Raw genomic sequence first — 17,432 nt, 5'->3', positions numbered from 1 at the left:
AAAGGCCCACATGATAATTAGATCTTCCTCAGAAACCTGGGCAAGGTTGGAAGACCGTGGAAGCAGAATACGCACAATTAAATAGTGAAGGATGCGGCTTTCAAAAGCCAATGACCCGGCAAAAAGATGTCCGGTCATATCCGCATTGTTGGTGCAAACCAACTGGCGGGCATCATGGGCAGAGAAATCAAATTTCCAGTCGTCATCCTTCAAATGGTACACCGTCACTGGGTAATTTGGTTAAGTCATGGAAAAGGGACTGGTCAATGACCATTTTTATCCCAAAAACTTCAGAAATCAGAGTGTTGTCCTGAATTTCAAGATTACAATAAAAAGCTTTAACCAATTCAGGATAAATAGGCAATTGTAATGACATAAAAGGTAGAAGACCTAAGTTCTGAAAGGCTTGAATGCAATCAAAGGTTTCAGCAGAAAAGAATTCCATATCAATAAACTTAGGGTCGATAATGGAACGAGATGAGAAAAGATTGGAGTACCGTTTCTGCTGTTCGTCGGAAGAAAACACTGGGGAAGAGGACAATGAGGGTGGGATTGGTGTTGTGGATGCGCTAGTGGCTCCAGAATGATGAGCTCTTGAAGCCGAAGCGGAGGCGGAAGAACCCTTTCGTTTCTTTGACGATTCTGCCATTTGAGGGAGTTTTTGCAGATTTTAATCAGTGAAATCAAAAGAAAAATGAAAAAGAAGAAGATTGCAATTTACGGGAGTTGATTTGATGAAGAAATGAGTGAGATATGAAGGTTTGGAGGTTTGGGAATGGAGGAACGTCGTAAGAGAAAAGGGGCTGCGCAGGGATTTCTGGAAAATGTGATATTTATAGAGCAGGACGCGTGGTAATCAATTACAAGTAATGGTAATCGATTACAGGAGGAGGCAGCCTACTGGTAATCGATTACATGAATACTGTAATCGATTACAGGCCATCTGTTCTAGTGTAATCGATTACAGTATTCATGTAATCGATTACCAGAACATAAAATAGCCTTTTCCTAAAAGAGAAACTTATTTCTAAGTAAAAAAAAAAACTTATACTATCTTAATAATTAATTATACTAACAAAAAGTAAATTAAATTAAACAACACAAGCGTCATACTCAATCAAAAACACAATCAATCATAAATAAATAAATAAATAAAATAAAAATTACCTATCCAAATCACTAAGATCTAAAAGGCCTAATTCTCTTCTTATTGAAAAGAATATTTCTTTTGGGAGAGGTTTTGTAAAGATATCAACAATCTGATTCTTTGTATCAACAAACTCTAATATACAATCTCCCTTTAGGACATGATCTCTAAGAAAATGGTGCCTAATTTCTATATGTTTGGTTCTAGAGTGTTGAACAGGGTTTTTGGATAGATTTATGGCACTAGTATTATCACACCTAATTGGTATACAATCAAGAAGGATGCCATAGTCAGATAATTGTTGCTTCATCCATAAAATCTGTGCACAACAACTGCCGGCAGAAATATATTCCGCTTCAGCAGTGGATAAAGCAACACTGTTTTGTTTCTTACTATGCCATGAGACAAGAGCGGATCCAATGAATTGACAAGTTCCACTTGTGTTTTCTCTATTAGTTTTAGATCCGGCAAAGTCAGAATCAGAATATCCAATTAAGTTACATGTTGAGTTCTTAGGATACCATAATCCTAAATTTATTGTACCTAATAGATATCTCATGATTCTCTTAACTGCACTCAAATGTGATTGTTTGGGGTTGGATTGAAACCTAGCACACATGCATACACTAAACATAATATCAGGTCTACTAGCGGATAAATAGAGAAGAGATCCGATCATACCTCGATATTGTTTCATGTCTATAGATTGACCAGATTCATCTTTATCTAAGTAACAGCTAGTGCTCATCGGTGTAGCCATGTGTTTTGCACTTTCCATCCCAAATCTTTTGATTAATTCCTTGCAGTACTTGGCTTGATTGATGAATATACCTTCTTGAGTTTGCTTAATTTGTAATCCCAGGAAGTACTTTAGTTCTCCCATCATTGACATTTCAAATTCACTTTTCATATCAAGGGAAAACTCCTTGCACAATGAATCATTAGTGGATCCAAAAATTATATCATCAACATATATTTGAACCAACAAAATATCATTATGCTTTCTCTTTATGAACAATGTGGTATCCACTTTACCTCTAGAGAATTCTTTTTCTAGAAGAAAATTACTTAAGCATTCATACCAAGCCCTAGGGGCTTGTTTCAAACCATAAAGAGCCTTTTGCAATTTATAAACATGATTTGGTTTATCCGGGATTTCGAAGCCTGGGGGTTGTTCAACATATACTTCTTCTTGAATTAAACCATTTAGAAAAGAACTTTTAACATCCATTTGATAGAGTTTAAAATTCATTATGGATGCATATGCTAAGAGCATTCTAATGGCTTCTAATCTTGCAACTGGAGCATATGTTTCTTCATAGTCTATTCCCTCTTCTTGATTATACCCTTTTGCTACTAACCTAGCCTTATTTCTAATAATTATGCCATGTTCATCTAATTTATTTCTAAAAACCCATTTTGTTCCTATGACAGGATAATTTTCAGGTTTTTCTACTAGTTTCCACACATTATTTCTTTCAAATTGATTCAGTTCTTCTTGCATGGCAATGATCCAGTTATCATCTATTATGGCTTCTTTTATATTTTTAGGTTCAATCATAGATACAAAAGCCATATTATTGCATAAATCTTTAAGAGAATGTCTAGTTGTTACCCCTTTTGATATATCACCAATAATGTTGTCGAGGGGATGATCTCTTGAGGCTTTCCATTCTCTAGGAAGTTCATTATTTGCTCTATCTCCATTAACTTGAGAATCTTCATTGCTTCCTTCATCTTTTTCTATAGAGTCATTTCCATGAATATGTGTATCTTCTAAGGAATCTGAAATATCATCTAAAAAATCCTTCCTTGGAAGAATGGCATTAGACTCATCAAAGGAAACATGTATAGATTCTTCAATTGTCATTGTTCTTTTATTATATATTCTATAAGCTTTACTATACAGAGAATATCCAAGGAAAATACCTTCATCTGACTTAGCATCAAATTTTCCCAAGTTATCTTTTCCATTATTCAATACAAAACATTTACAACCAAAGATATGAAGATGTGAGATGTTTGGTTTTCTGCCATTGAACAATTCATATGGAGTTTTCTTTAAGATGGGTCTTATTAAAGCCCTATTTAAAATGTAGCATGCAGTGTTAACGGCTTCAGCCCAAAAATATTTTGGAAGAGGAGTATCATTTAATAAAGTTCTAGCAATCTCTTCCAAAGATCTATTTTTCCTTTCAACAACACCATTTTGTTGAGGGGTTCTTGGTGCATAAAAGTTATGCTCAATCCCATGCTTATCACAAAATAATTCAAATTCTTTATTTTCAAACTCACCCCCATGATCACTCCTAATAGATATAATCTTGAGATTTTTCTTATTTTGAATGATTTTTGCAAGTTTTCTAAAAGCTTGAAATGCATCATTCTTATGAGTGATAAAAAGAGTCCATGTGTATCTAGAATAGTCATCAACTATAACAAGAGCATAGTAACTTCCTCCAAAACTCATGATTCTGGAAGGACCAAACAAATCCATATGAAGTAATTGTAAGGGTTGAGTAGTTGAAACAATGTTTTTAGATTTGAAAGAAACTCTAGTTTGTTTTCCCTTTTGACATGCATCACATAGCCTATCTTTTTCAAATCATAGTTTTGGTAAGCCAACAACTAAATCTTTTGATATTAATCTATTTAAGTGTTCCATGTTTATATGTGCAATCCGTTTATGCCACAACCATGGATCATCATCTTTACTAAGAAAACATTGATTATTATCTAGTTTTTGACTTAAGTCTATCATGTAAACATTGTTGACTCTAAACCCTATATGCTTTATATTCGTATCATGTTTATGTTCAATGACACACTTTTGAGAATCAAATGATACCAGATAGCCTTTATCACATAATTGACTCACACTAAGCAGACTGTGTTTAAGACCTTCAACAAGTAGAACATTTTCAATGGAAGTTGAAGCATTTGTACCTATTTTTCCAATTCCAAGAATTCTACCTTTGTTGTTGTCACCATAAGTTACATGTCCGCTTTTCTTGGGAGAGATATGTGTGAATTTTGATTTGTCTCCCGTCATATGTTTTGAGCAACCGCTATCTATGTACCACTTTTTCCTCAAGGGTTCCTACAAAATCAAGGTTGTAACTTAGGTACCCAAACTTTTTGTTGTTTTTCAGATATATATCCTAATCCAGCCTTATTGGAGACATGTCTTTGTTTTCCTAATATGACATCTAAATTATTTTTACTATAACAGAATTTTGCAAGAGAGTTTTTCAATTCTTTGATTTCTTTTTCATACTTTTCACAACAACTGCAAGAATCTGACATTTTCTTGTCAGAAATAGTAGAAATGTGAACTTTTTCATTTGGTTTAGAAATTGAAACTTCATTTCTAAGATGATCTAATTCTTTGTTTAATTTTGAAATTTCATTTTCTAAATTTGAAATTGTTTTCTTTGAAGATGAAACTAACTTTGCAAGTTTAATTGACTCTTTATGCAACTCAGCAAATGCATCTTGCAATTCATCAAAAGAAATAGATAAATTGTTTGAAGATGTTACCTCTTCATCACTTTCATAACTTTTTGCCATAAGGCAGAGATTTATTTCTTCATTTTCTAAATCTTCAGAAGATTCCATATCGTTTTCATCCCATGTAATGTATGCTTTCTTCAATTTCTTTTCATTAATATTTTTATTTTCAAACTTCTCCATCTTTTTCTTAAAGATGGGACAATCAACCCTCAGATGTCCAGGTTGATTACACTCAAAACATTTTAGAGTAGAGGATGAAGTTTTTGTCTTTCTTTTAGGTTTAAAATTGGGTCACTTTTGATTTCCTCTGACTCTCAGGAACTTGTTGAATCTTTTTACAAACAGACTAATATCTTCATCATTATCCAAGTCAATTGAATCTTATTTATCACTGTCTTCTTGGATTGCAGATGATGCTTTAAGAGCGATTCCTTTCTTCTTCTTATCAGTTTCTTCATGCTGATTTAATCTTAGTAATTCCATTTCATGCTCCTGCAATTTTCCAAATAATGTAGCAAGAGACATACTAGATAAATCTTGAGATTCTGTGATGGTTGTTACTTTTGGTTGCCATTCTCTATTAAGACATCTTAAGACTTTATTAACTAGATCTTCATTTTGAAAAGTTTTTCCTAGAGATGCAAGATGATTAACTATGTGTGTGAACCTCTTTTGCATGTCTTGTATACTTTCATTTACATTCATCCTAAAAAGTTCATATTCACGAGTTAAAGTGTTTATCCTAGATCTTTTAACATCTGTTGTTCCTTCATGTGTTACTTGTAGTGTATCCCACATATCCTTAGCACTTTTACAATTTGAAACCCTAAAGTATTCATCTATTCCTAAGGCAGATGTAATAATATTTTTGGCCTTTAAATTATATTGTACTAATCTTCTTTCTTCCTCAATCCAATCTGCTCTAGGTTTTTCTATTGTTGCACTTCCGGCTATTATAGAGGGAACATAAGGTCCTTGTTCTATGGCTTCCCAAATATTTAAATTTATTGCCTCTATAAAGATTTGCATGCGGGTTTTCTAGTAGTGGTAACCCACTCCATTAAAGATGGGAGGTCTATTTATAGAATTTCCCTCGGGAAACAAGTAGTTTGATGAGGCCATAATTCTTGAAGCTTCTAAACTTTATACAAGAATGAAGCTCTGATACCACTTGTTGGACAAGTGGCCTTAGATATCTTAAGAAGGGGGGGTTGAATTAAGATATCACAACTTATTTCCCCAATTAAAAATTCTAGTTATCTTTCTATTCCAGTTATAAATTCCCTTAATAATGAATTAAATATTGATTCAAATAGAACAATTTGAATATAAATATAAAACAATAACAAATAAAGGAGTTTAAGGGAAGAGAAAATGCAAACTCAGATTTATACTGGTTCGGCCACACCCTTGTGCCTACGTCCAGTCCCCAAGCAACCCGCTTGAGAGTTCCACTATCTTGTAAATTCCTTTTACAAGTTCTAAACACACAAGGACAACCCTTCCTTTGTGTTTAGAATTCTTTCTCAACAAGAGACCCTCGGTCTCTTAATCCCTTTTCAGAATGAAGAAGAAGAGAAGAAGAAATCTTTCTTGAAAGAGATAGATTTAACAATTTGAGCACTTAAATAATTCCTTATTGAATCACAAATAATTTGGCCAAGGAATTTGTAAGAGGATAAAACGATTTTTCTTTTTAAGAGGATAAGACCTTTTTGTTCTGGAAAACTCTCTTTAAAATCGTGTCTCAAGTCACATATATATAGGCCTATGATAGCCATTCAAGAACCACACAAAAGGATGTGACTGTTGAGAATGTTTTCTGAAAAACTCCTCTGGTAATCGATTACAATATGTGTGTAATCAATTACACGCTTTAAAATTTGAATTAAAACGTTCAGAAACTGCTGGTAATCGATTACCATATATGTGTAATCGATTACACAGTTCAAATTTTGAATTCAAATTTTAATAGTTGTTGTAAATCAGTTTTGGCCATTGGTAATCGATTACATCCTCTGGTAATCGATTACCAGAGAGTAAATTTGTTGAAAAAGACTTTTTAACTTAAAATTCTTGGCCAAACCTTTTGCTACTTCAATTAGAATTCCCTTCCTATTTAATATACCCTTTCTAAGACTCTATAGACTGTCTTGATCATCCATCTTGAATATCTCTAATTGCTTTGTCTTGAGTAAATCTTTGAGAAGCATATGATTCATGTAATCCTTTGGCATCATCAAAACTTTCAGCTTGATCCTTTGTCTACAACATTATAACCTGAGAAGTGTTGAACGCATCCGAACAATCAACATGTGGTTCATTCGCACCACATGCTTCTGCATTTTCATAATCCATATCCGCTCGTTCAGACATTATTTCATACATCCACTCATCTTCGTCCATCTAACCAAATCAAACAAAAAATGGCCATACAAAAAAATTATTAATTTAAAAGAAAAAAAGGAAACTAAATTCAAAAAATAGCAAATACCAAAAATAAGTCTCTTACGGATCAACTTGATCCGGAAGTGATCCGTACGTCCGTGAAAAATGCACCACCTTCTGCTTACCTCATTTGCCGCCGCCGACCACCGCAACGCTCAACGTCGGTACCTTCACCTTCACTGCACCTAACCATTCCCAACGAACCCACGAACCAGAGACAATGCTGCACGAAAAAGAGAAAACGAGAGAAGCACAACCAACAAAAATGGAGTAAACTGCGTTTCTAAAAAGAAGTTACATTTTTAAGGAAGAAAGAAGCTAAGGGCATTTTGGCCATTTAAAAACATTGTTGGGTGCACCTAGTAACACTCAACATGAAATTTCCTACTGTCTTGTTTTCCAGGAACTGGCTACATGTCTTGATCCTATAAAGATTTGAAGCAGAAACATTTGACAGGGACCCTTCCTGTTTTTCTAATTTTCTTTGCTTTTTCCTTGGTTGTGGACTCTTGTTTTCTTTTGTGGTCTTCCAACTGTGCTATTGCCCTTGTGCTATCATATCTATCCTTGCTATCTTGTTCTTGTAATGTTGGATTTCTATTGCCCTTTTGTGCAAGGCAGTGCAAATTAGTAGACAAATTAGGCATCAGCCTAAGGCCCAGAAAAAAAAATTTTAGGCCCCTAAAATTTTTTTATTATCCCAAAAAAGTAAATTTCTATTAACTTTCCTTTAACCCATCCCAATTCCCTAACTAACGTATCTCACTCTCCAGACTCCATTCTTCACGTTTTTTCATCTCCTCATCTTCTGTTCATAAAAAAAAATCTATTATTCTCCTTCCCTTGAATGAAACCTATTGTCTATTGATCAAACTTTGTCTCCGCGGCTCAACCTCTTTGGATTTGACATCGTTTGAATTCTGAACTCCTATAAATCGCATACATCCCGGCGTCCCGCGTATGGAGCCTTTCATCTCCATCCCGGTGGATTGGTGGAACGATTCATTTCACGGGCATGACTCTGGGTATGCAGTAATACAACACGTATCACGTAGCACCCTTGCGCCTGACACAACATCTAAACAACAAAATCTCTGTCTGTTTCCAATTCCAGGTTCTATCGTTTTGTTCATCGATCGTCATTTTCTTTATTTATTTTAGAGTTTAGTTTATTTAGATTTATTTAATATTTAGTTAATTTTTTATTTTGATTATTTACAAAAGAAAATGTCAAATAGAAAGTATGAATCTGGTTATGAAAAATTGAAGAAAAAATGAAAAGTTGAAAAGCTAATTGAATCTTAACGTGGTGCCCTTGATAAATTTGTTATCATTCATAAAAATGACACAGAAGCAAGTTCAATAGGTGAAAATGTGATAGAACAACCACTGATAGATCATACTAACAACGAGAAAAATGTTATAGAACAACCACCTTTAGATAATACTGATTTTGCAGCTAAAAAAGCTAGAAGATTAATATAAAAAATGATATTTTATATAATATACTAAGTCTCTTTAAAATTCTTGTAAAAAAAAAATTCCTTTAACATTTTCGCCTTATGCCCCAAAATGTCTGAACACGGCCTGCTTTTGTGCTCCCATTCACTCTGTAGTTCCACCAAGCAATGAGATCATGTTCATAAATATTTACAAAAAATAAAAAAAAATAGAACTCCATGAATTGAGATGCAAACCTTCTTCCTGTCCATTTGTATTTTGGCTTGAATCTTTCTATCACTCTCCCAAGCAAGGATTTTGGACTTTGTCTTCTCATACCTGAATATTTCTCACATTGACAAGAATGAACTAAATCCATCACAAAATGGCACATTGGTCATGTTAGAGTGACAAAAATACAATTAAGCAAAATTAAATAAAAAGCTACTATTGGTTAATAAATGAATGTTACCTCTTTTGAATCCTCTCTATCTTGGCCTTTTCCCATAGTGATGCCTTGTCATTTTTGTGTTGTATTATTTGATTCCCTTTGTGATTTTGATACCCTGCGGCTGGGGATACACCACTTGGACATTTAGAAGGAAAATCACTTTCTGTTGTCATTGCGAGTTCCTGTCCTAATGACCTTTTTGTTGAAATCTCCCCTGCCATTACATGTAACATCACAATTGTTTTCAAAGGATTAGTTAGGGACAAAACTTAGATATAGTTTCTTAAATGTTCTCAGTGTTGTTCTTCAATCAGAATTGGAATTTCATTTCAGTAACATATGTTGACTTACAGTGCAACTTTTATTATGCAAATTATTGAAATAAAACTTCAATTCTAATTGAATAATAATACCGAAAGAATTGTATCTAAGTTTTGTCATTGGCTCATTGCTTAATTAACTTGAACATAGATATGTTGTATGAAAATTTTCTAATTACCATGACTTGGTTGCCTAGATACTTTCCCCTCTTTTTCTCTCACTGTTTTGGTCCTTGGAAATTTGGGACTCTCTTTCATTTTCTGCAAATTAAGTAACCCTGCTTCTTCTAGTGAATGAATGGAAAATGCAGCAGCTGCAACTGCAGTTACACGCTCCATCATCTGGTATGTGTTGTCTTGAATTTGGATCAGAAAAGGACACTCTACAACAAAATAACATTATCTTTTATTTGTAAATTAAGCATGGATGGATACGTTTTTAGTACTTGAAAATAAGAATTTTGTTTAAAAATTAGTCTTTATTCAAAATTTATTTATTTTTAGTCCTTAAAATTTATAAATTAAATAAAACATTTGTTTCTAATCCTCATCAAAGAGAAAAAGAAAAGAGTTTTTGAAAACTGTAAAGAATAGAAATGTAGAAAATTCATTTCTGATCAAATTCAACATACTTCTATGGACTAAAAATGATTACAGAGAAAATCTCAAATAAGACAAATGAATATCAATGGCATCACAATTCACTGCTAGGAAAGCAGGTACCTTCTTTGGTTGAGCCTATAATCCATTCTTTGAAACTGTGTTGAAACTTTTCCTCAATTTCCACGTTTGATTGTGGTGATGTGAATGAAGATGAAGTGAGAGTAGTCCACAACCTTTATAAAGCTGAACAGGAAATGCCGGCAAGCAAGCTAAATCTCTAGAGGAGGCAAAGGATCTTTAGTTTTAATTTCCATTTCTCTGATCAACACCATCATCACGCATGCACATAAACCATTATCCTCAACTTGTTAGCACTTTTGGATGCAACCTTGCTTTCTGGCTTTCTATCTCAATTCTCAATAAACTAAAAAAAAAATAAATTTGGTACATAATTTTTTAGTCTTTTAGTTATACATTGCGGATGATAAGAACAGAACCTTCACCATACTCTGCCGCTATTCCTTTTTCCCTTGTAATGGAAGGGTATAATCGCACGTTCACTGCTTGGCTGAGACAGTGATTCTGTATTATCTATTCTAATATTTTATCTAATTTTAATATGTTCACGGCTTTTGTTTTTTACAGAATCCTTAGTTTTTTTCATTAGATAAATTTGGTGAGTTTTGGATATAGAAAATGATATTTAGTGGAAAAATAGATAAACGAATACACATGAATCTTAGATGGCATAATTTCATTGGACACATATTTTATCTCTTTCTTGCCTCAATTATTATGTAAGAATGAGATGGATTAATTTGAAATTTGTGAGTATTTGTATTTAGTGGTGACAAAATGGGTCACTCCATCCCGGTGTAAAATGGATTGACTCATCCCATTACACATAGCAAAAGCAGGTTAAGAATTTAAGATCATCTTGTTTATGCTTAGGTTATGCTTAGGTTAGCAGGTTGACGGGTTGTCCACCAAAAGCCAAAAATATTAAAAATATATATAATAAATATATTTTAATTAATTTTATAAATAATAAATACTTATTAAAAGAATTAAATGAATTATCTTAAATTTTGAATAATACTTTATTTAGATAAAATAAATTATATAAAAATTAATAATATACATATAAAATATCAAAAAAAATATTAAATTTATTTATTTTTAACTAAAAATGGGTTGACAGATTGATCTGTCTTGCTTTTCCCTCAACTCATTTTTTGACGAGACAAACAAAATGGGTTAGAGTGCATTGACATATTGAAAATCTTAACCCATCCTAAAAAAAAAGTCAAAACTGAATTAATTCACCGGTTTTGCCAATCCTATTTGTACTAATAATTTTCGTACTAATTAGTACCACTCTTTGAATATATATCTTGCTTTTAAAAAAGTGCTTGTACTTTTCTAGTTTACATCTTTATCATTTCCTTTATATTATTTAATAGTTAATAATATCTTTTATTAAACAAAATTTCACTTGTTACTTAAACCGTTTATAGGTTTATGATTTATTATTATGAATGAGTTATCCCCATTTTCAAGAGTAGTTGTAAAATAAAATTTTGAAAATATTTATTATTATTTTTTAAGTTTAAGGTATTTTTAAGAGTTAAAGAGATGACAATTTTTTAAGGATTCAATTTAATGGTTCAATCCAACCTAATTCAATTAAATTAAAGTTGAGTTGCAGAAAAATAAAATGTAAACTTAATCCCATTAAGTTAAATTGGAAACTTAATTGAGTTGGATTAAAAAATATATTAAACTTAATTAACCCAAGCCATTTATACTCCTATTTGATACAAATTATAAAAATTTATTATTAGACATGATCGATCTATTCGGAGAAATATATATAACACAAGATAATTTATTTTATTTCTATTCCTACATAAAAATGTGAAAATAGTAAAATACTATATTCCCATGAATATAGAAGTTATTTTCTTCTCTTGCTTCTATTTTATTTTTTAATTGAAAATATAATTAAAAATATTTCAATAAATGTTAAATAGTTGTCAAACATGTTAATGGAAATAATATTAAAAGTAATAATATTTCCACTTTTACATGAGTATAATTTAATCCATAAAACAAGCTACCCTTACAAATTAACTTTTTCGAGAATCATGATTCTAGATATAATTTTTTTTTCTCATATCAAACATCCCATGTTAACACAAAGGTGTTGGTATGTTGTCTCCACCCCCAACAAAGAGCGTGAAGGAACTAGAGCTGGCACGTGAGTAGTTCAATTTCAAAACTAAAAAAAAAAAAACTACTTTGCTGCACTTCAAATCAAATCAAATACAACTCACTCTGCTCTTGCTTACATAATAAAAGTGAGAATGATAAACAATTATGTCCGTCTGACATGAAATGCTAAACAATTGCTACCACTCCTGACACTATTAACCAAACGTAATGGATTGTTTGATGGTAGCCATTCAAATCTTTAGGGTGCATTTGGTTTGTAAAATGTTTTGTATTAATTTCCTATTTTTATTAATTATAAAAATATGATAAATTGTTTTCATTTTGTTTCCTGTTTTAAATATTTTATAGAAAATGGTAAAATCAGCAAAGTAAAAACAAGATACCATTTTTTGTAATTATTAGTGAAAACAGAATAAAAACAAAAAAAAAATCCATAAACCAAAAGTGCCCTTAGTTGATAAGTATAGGTTCAGCTAGAAATTGCCATGCTGGGATAAGTGGCTTGTTGCTTTTCATTTAGGTGCATTTTGTCGGTTGGAATTTTCATATAGTAAGACTCATCTGCATGCGTTAAATATAATAATATTAAATTATTATATTTGTTGGCCGGGTATTCTTCAATTCTTAATATTGTCAAGATAATAAACTTTAGATTAGTTTTTGCGATGTGTTCTAATTTTGGCTACTCACTCGTAGCCAATCTGTATTGAGTTTATTTTCCAGGATTATGCTGTATTGGCACCATGTTTATCTTATGTGCCATTTCCATATTGGGTGCATTAGAAAGTAACTTCCAAAATATTGCTCTCCATCCTTTATAGTCAAGGAATTAATATGGTACTATACAGCACCTGCTTCCTTATTAATTTCATAGGTTGCTGTGATTACTTTTGCATGCTTAGGAAGTAATTTGAGCTAGTTTTTAAGTATGGTTTCTTCTCCACCTTGCTGGCCAAAATTGTGTTATTTACACACACAGGTAAAACCATTAGCAAGATAACCCTTGATGTTAGAGATCCAAAGTTGATGAGTGTTATGAGCTTTTATTCACATCACTACATGCATCAAATTCAGGACCATAAGGTTCTCGAGGAAGAAGGGAGTATGCTTGAAGATGAGCTTTTAGTTGAGGTTCCTGGCTGTGCCTATTCTTTAGCAGACAGCTAAGAAAGAGGAGATGCCGTGTGGAAGGGATTGCAAACAGCTACAGAGAATTTCCATCGTCATTTCAACCGAGTTTTTTTGTAAAATGTAAAAGTAACATTTTGCAGCCACGTACTTACATAATAGTGTCCATTGTTTGATTGCACAGCCTACCCAATTAGGTTCTTTGTAGAAATTCTTTTGAGCAAATTGTTGTCTACTTGAAAAGCAAGTAGTAGTCAACATGTATACCTAGAAGAGGCCCTTAGCCTAATATAGATAATTTTGGCAGTGTAGTGACAGTTTGGATCATCGATCCATTTGTAACCTCTCGTTGTTTATGGATTGAATGCAGGAAGCAACAGCCTCCTACCAATTATTTGCGGGCCATTGTTTTGTATAAATGTAATTTAGCAATGATTGTTGATTTGGCAAAACAAGAACCTTTTTGTATCAGGGTTCTTGTTTGGCTGCTGAAATAGGCTTGGATTTGAATGGTTTGAGATATTGATATTTTTTTATTAGTATAATTAAACTTAATTTTTACTTTATTTTATTTTAAAAGGAAATGATAAAAATAAAAAATAGTTATAAAATGTCATTTTATTCTTACATCGTTCATGCTTCTAAATCTGGATTACATCATTTCCCGCATAAACTTTTAAGTTCAAAATAAAGTTGAAATAAGATATTTGTGATCTAGTAAATGTAGAAAAACTTTCACTATTCTCTTAATCTATGAGAATAAAAAATAAAGTGATATTATTTAAATATTTGTGAAAAAAATCTTAATATGAATGAAATTTTAGTTTTCCAAATTTATAGTGAATTTAATATGGAAATAGAGTTGTAAGAGTTTAAAAAATGGGTGATATTATACACATTTAAAAGGTATGACTCTCGGTGTAATAGTTTTTATACTATTAATTAATTAATTAAATGGAAATTATCTTTAGTATAATTAATAATGTAATTATTATAAAATTAAAAATAATAGTTTTTTTCAATTGCACTGATTAATTTAAAGATTTTTCTAAGATTTCACAATAGAGAATAATATGGTTAATAGAGAAAAAAAATATAAGGATTGAAAGTGTTAAAAATTGTTTAGGGACTAAAAGTGAATTCCTAAAAAGTTTATCCACCAAAAACATAACTAAATGAATAAATTGATTAGAAAACCACATATGAAGTGGAATTTTTTTTATAAAATATATAAACACATAAATATAGATTATATATATATATATATAAAAGTTGAAGCTCCTAATGTATAATATAGTATCTAATTTCAATGGCATATAACAAATTTTATATTATGTATGTTCGCTGGCTGTGTTCTCTAATATGCAAACTCTTTGTTTTATATTTGTATAATTTTGATTAATGTCCGTCAAATTGATGGAGTTGTTTAAGTGGGTTATTTAAGTAAAGAATAGTTGTTTTTCCTAGTTGGAGTTGTTTATATGAGGAACGACTTCTTATGAATTTTGTTTTTGACAGGAATGACTTCTTATGAATAAAACTTAATTTTTACTCTCAAACTAATATTTTGATAGTAAAACAAAATTAAGTGTAGTTAAAAAAAAAAGAAGATAAAATGTGGGTTGAAAGGTTGTCCCATTGATCGAAGATGCTTCTGAAGGAGAAACAGAGGGACACTTGCTGAACCAATTAGCACTTAAATCTAATAAAATCTTGATCTCAATCAATACACAGAAGATGAACATCCTCTTCCTGTCTTAATTATGCACTTCCCTTATGTTAACTACTACAAATTGAGTTAATGGTTTTCATACTCTTCATCTCCCCTTATACCAACAGTTACTAAACTCTCCCGCTACTCTATTCTATATAAACCCCTACCATGATTGCTTTCATCATAACCATCCACCACAACACATACACTCATCTTTTCTTCTAAGACAAAAAAAATGGCTTACACTCTCAACCCTTTTATTCTTTCTACTTTGTTGACTATAACTGCATTGATCTCATCAGCATCTATGGTTGAGTCAAGGCCATTCTCTAGCCCCTCTTCTTCAAGCCTTGCGGTTCGGTTGAAGACGGAGGGTGAATCCTCCTACTGTTGGGATTCACTGTGGCAGCTCCAAGCATGCAGTGGAGAAATTGTAACATTTTTTCTCAATGGTGAGACTTACCTTGGACATGGATGCTGCCAAGCAATTAGGGTGATTGGACATGATTGCTGGCCCAACATTGTTGCCTCTCTAGGATTCACCAATGAAGAGACTGATGTTTTGGAGGATTATTGTGATGAGGATGTTGTTCATTCACCTCCTCCTCCACCACCGCAATCTATTGATAACCCAAAATATATTGATCCATAAAGGAACTAACTTTGGCCTTGGTGCATGGTTTTCAATAACTAATAAGAGTTTTTCTGTTTTGTCTCTATTTTCAATGTTTATTTAAGCAGTTGACATGTATGTACTGAACTCTTAATCTGGATCAAGTTTTACTATATATATGGTTCAAGTTTTATGATGAATGTACAATGTGTAGCAAGGAAATGGAAAGACAATTGATCTTCAAAAAGAGAACCTTAGGTCAGATTCAGCACTCAATTTCATCGTGACTTCTTTTAAAGAACGTAATAAAAAAAAAATTTAAAAATGAAAGATAAATTATACGCATGGCATGATTAAGAAATGGGGTTTGAGGAGTTTTTTTTTTTTTTTTTTTGGGGGGGGGGGGGGGGGGGGGGGGGAAGGTGGGTTTTGAGGAGTAGATGTTTTTATCAGTGGGAATTTTTTCGTCGACGAGATTGAGATTGATTATCAAAAATATGGAGTTTATGATAAAATGAAGGTTTAAATATTTTTTAGTTCTTGTAATATAATTTTTTTTTTGTTTTTTATCCTTGTAATTTTATTTTATTTTTGTTTTAGTTATTACAAATTGTATTTGTTTTATTTTTTTGTTCTTAAAACAGTTTAGGTAACACTTTTTTTAGTATTTAAAGCGCTATCTAAATTATTTTAAAGATGAAAAATAAAATAAATAATTTGTAAGGATTAAAATATATTTTTTTACAAAATGAAAATAAAAAAATATTAAATTGTGAGGATTAAAAAATTATTGAAACCTAAAATAAAAACATGCAAGTGAGGATGATGGTCTGCTTTTACGAGATAAAGGGTAAGGCTGTATAAAAGAGTATCGTTACTGGAGAAAAGAGATCAAATTTAATTGAAATTTGTGAAGTTGGGAGGTTTGATTCTTGTTCCTCGTTGAAATTTACTTTGTTGATTGTATGCATTTGTTCACTTGCCCATAATATGATTGTTCATGTACAATTGTATATAGTTCACTTGCACATAATCGTGGATATATATTTTAATGATAGTTTGATCGTGTTTTGATTCTTTGGGTTCAGATTGCACATAATATGTTCCTTTCTTCAGATACCCAATATTGCACCAACGATTGTTGGCAGATACAAATGGGAGATATTGTTGTGCAGGACATTCCTAACACTTCCTTTTTAGACAACCAATAAATAATTGACAAGTGGTAAAATATAAAGAAAAAATTATATTCATTTATTAGTTTTAATGTTTCCTTCTAAGTAAGGAAATCATATAATTAGTTTTCTTTTATAAAGATTTAATCTTATATTTTAAAAAATACGTAAAATATATTTTAATAATCTATTAAAAATACATAGAAAATATATAAATAAAATTGCTAGTTTAGTTTGTTTGTTACGTATGTACCAAAAAAATCAGAATATGTCAAAAATTAATTATATCATAAAAGATAATACAAGAAATTGAATATTTTTATTATTTAACATATCGTTATAAGGTCAAACTAAAGAAAACTAATTATACTATTTCCTAATTAGAAGGAATCAAATTATAACTAATAAATGAATAATGTTTTTTCTTTATATTTTACCACTTGTCAAATTTTGATTGGTTGTAAGAGTGATGTGTTAGGTATGTGCATATACAAGAATATCTCTACAAATGGTGTGTTAGGTATGTGCAAATTTTGAAGGAGAATACACACATCTTGTGTGCACTACCAATATCATGATTGTTGGGAAATAGGAGGAGATAAGTACATGGGAGATTTTTATCAATAGACCATGCATGAGCCATCA

At 31.6% G+C, this 17,432-nt stretch overlaps 2 protein-coding genes across 2 annotated transcripts; one reads left to right on the top strand and one right to left on the bottom strand.

The window, feature by feature from the left end:
* Positions 1-7,073: 7,073 nt before the first annotated feature.
* On the bottom strand, positions 7,074-10,314 carry LOC113001489 (uncharacterized). The gene is made up of 5 exons (XM_026128353.2): positions 10,043-10,314; positions 9,499-9,702; positions 9,021-9,213; positions 8,806-8,887; positions 7,074-8,718 (listed from the first exon to the last, which is right to left on the bottom strand). The coding sequence occupies exons 2-5, from the start codon at positions 9,659-9,661 to the stop codon at positions 8,617-8,619; spliced, it is 540 nt and encodes a 179-aa protein (XP_025984138.2). The 5' UTR covers positions 9,662-9,702; positions 10,043-10,314; the 3' UTR covers positions 7,074-8,616.
* Positions 10,315-15,234: 4,920 nt separating this feature from the next.
* Positions 15,235-15,651, top strand: LOC102664760 (egg cell-secreted protein 1.1). Its single transcript, XM_006579201.3, has one exon. It carries the CDS (start codon positions 15,235-15,237, stop codon positions 15,649-15,651), a length of 417 nt encoding a protein of 138 aa, XP_006579264.1.
* Positions 15,652-17,432: the final 1,781 nt, after the last annotated feature.

This window comes from Glycine max, chromosome 4 (genome assembly GCF_000004515.6).
Source record: "Glycine max cultivar Williams 82 chromosome 4, Glycine_max_v4.0, whole genome shotgun sequence".
NCBI classification, from domain to species: Eukaryota; Viridiplantae; Streptophyta; class Magnoliopsida; order Fabales; family Fabaceae; genus Glycine; species Glycine max.
Note: the sequence above shows the minus strand (reverse complement) of the source record. Positions and strands in the feature narration are given on the sequence as shown.

Coding starts and splice junctions, on each gene's coding strand:
- LOC113001489 (XM_026128353.2), bottom strand. CDS start 9,661: ATGATGGAGCGTGTAACTGCAGTTGCAGCTGCTGCATTTTCCATTCAT. Junction 8,888..9,020: donor ATAGAGAGGATTCAAAAGAG/GTAACATTCATT, acceptor AGAAATATTCAG/GTATGAGAAGACAAAGTCCA. Junction 8,719..8,805: donor TACAAATGGACAGGAAGAAG/GTTTGCATCTCA, acceptor GTGGAACTACAG/AGTGAATGGGAGCACAAAAG.
- LOC102664760 (XM_006579201.3), top strand. CDS start 15,235: ATGGCTTACACTCTCAACCCTTTTATTCTTTCTACTTTGTTGACTATA.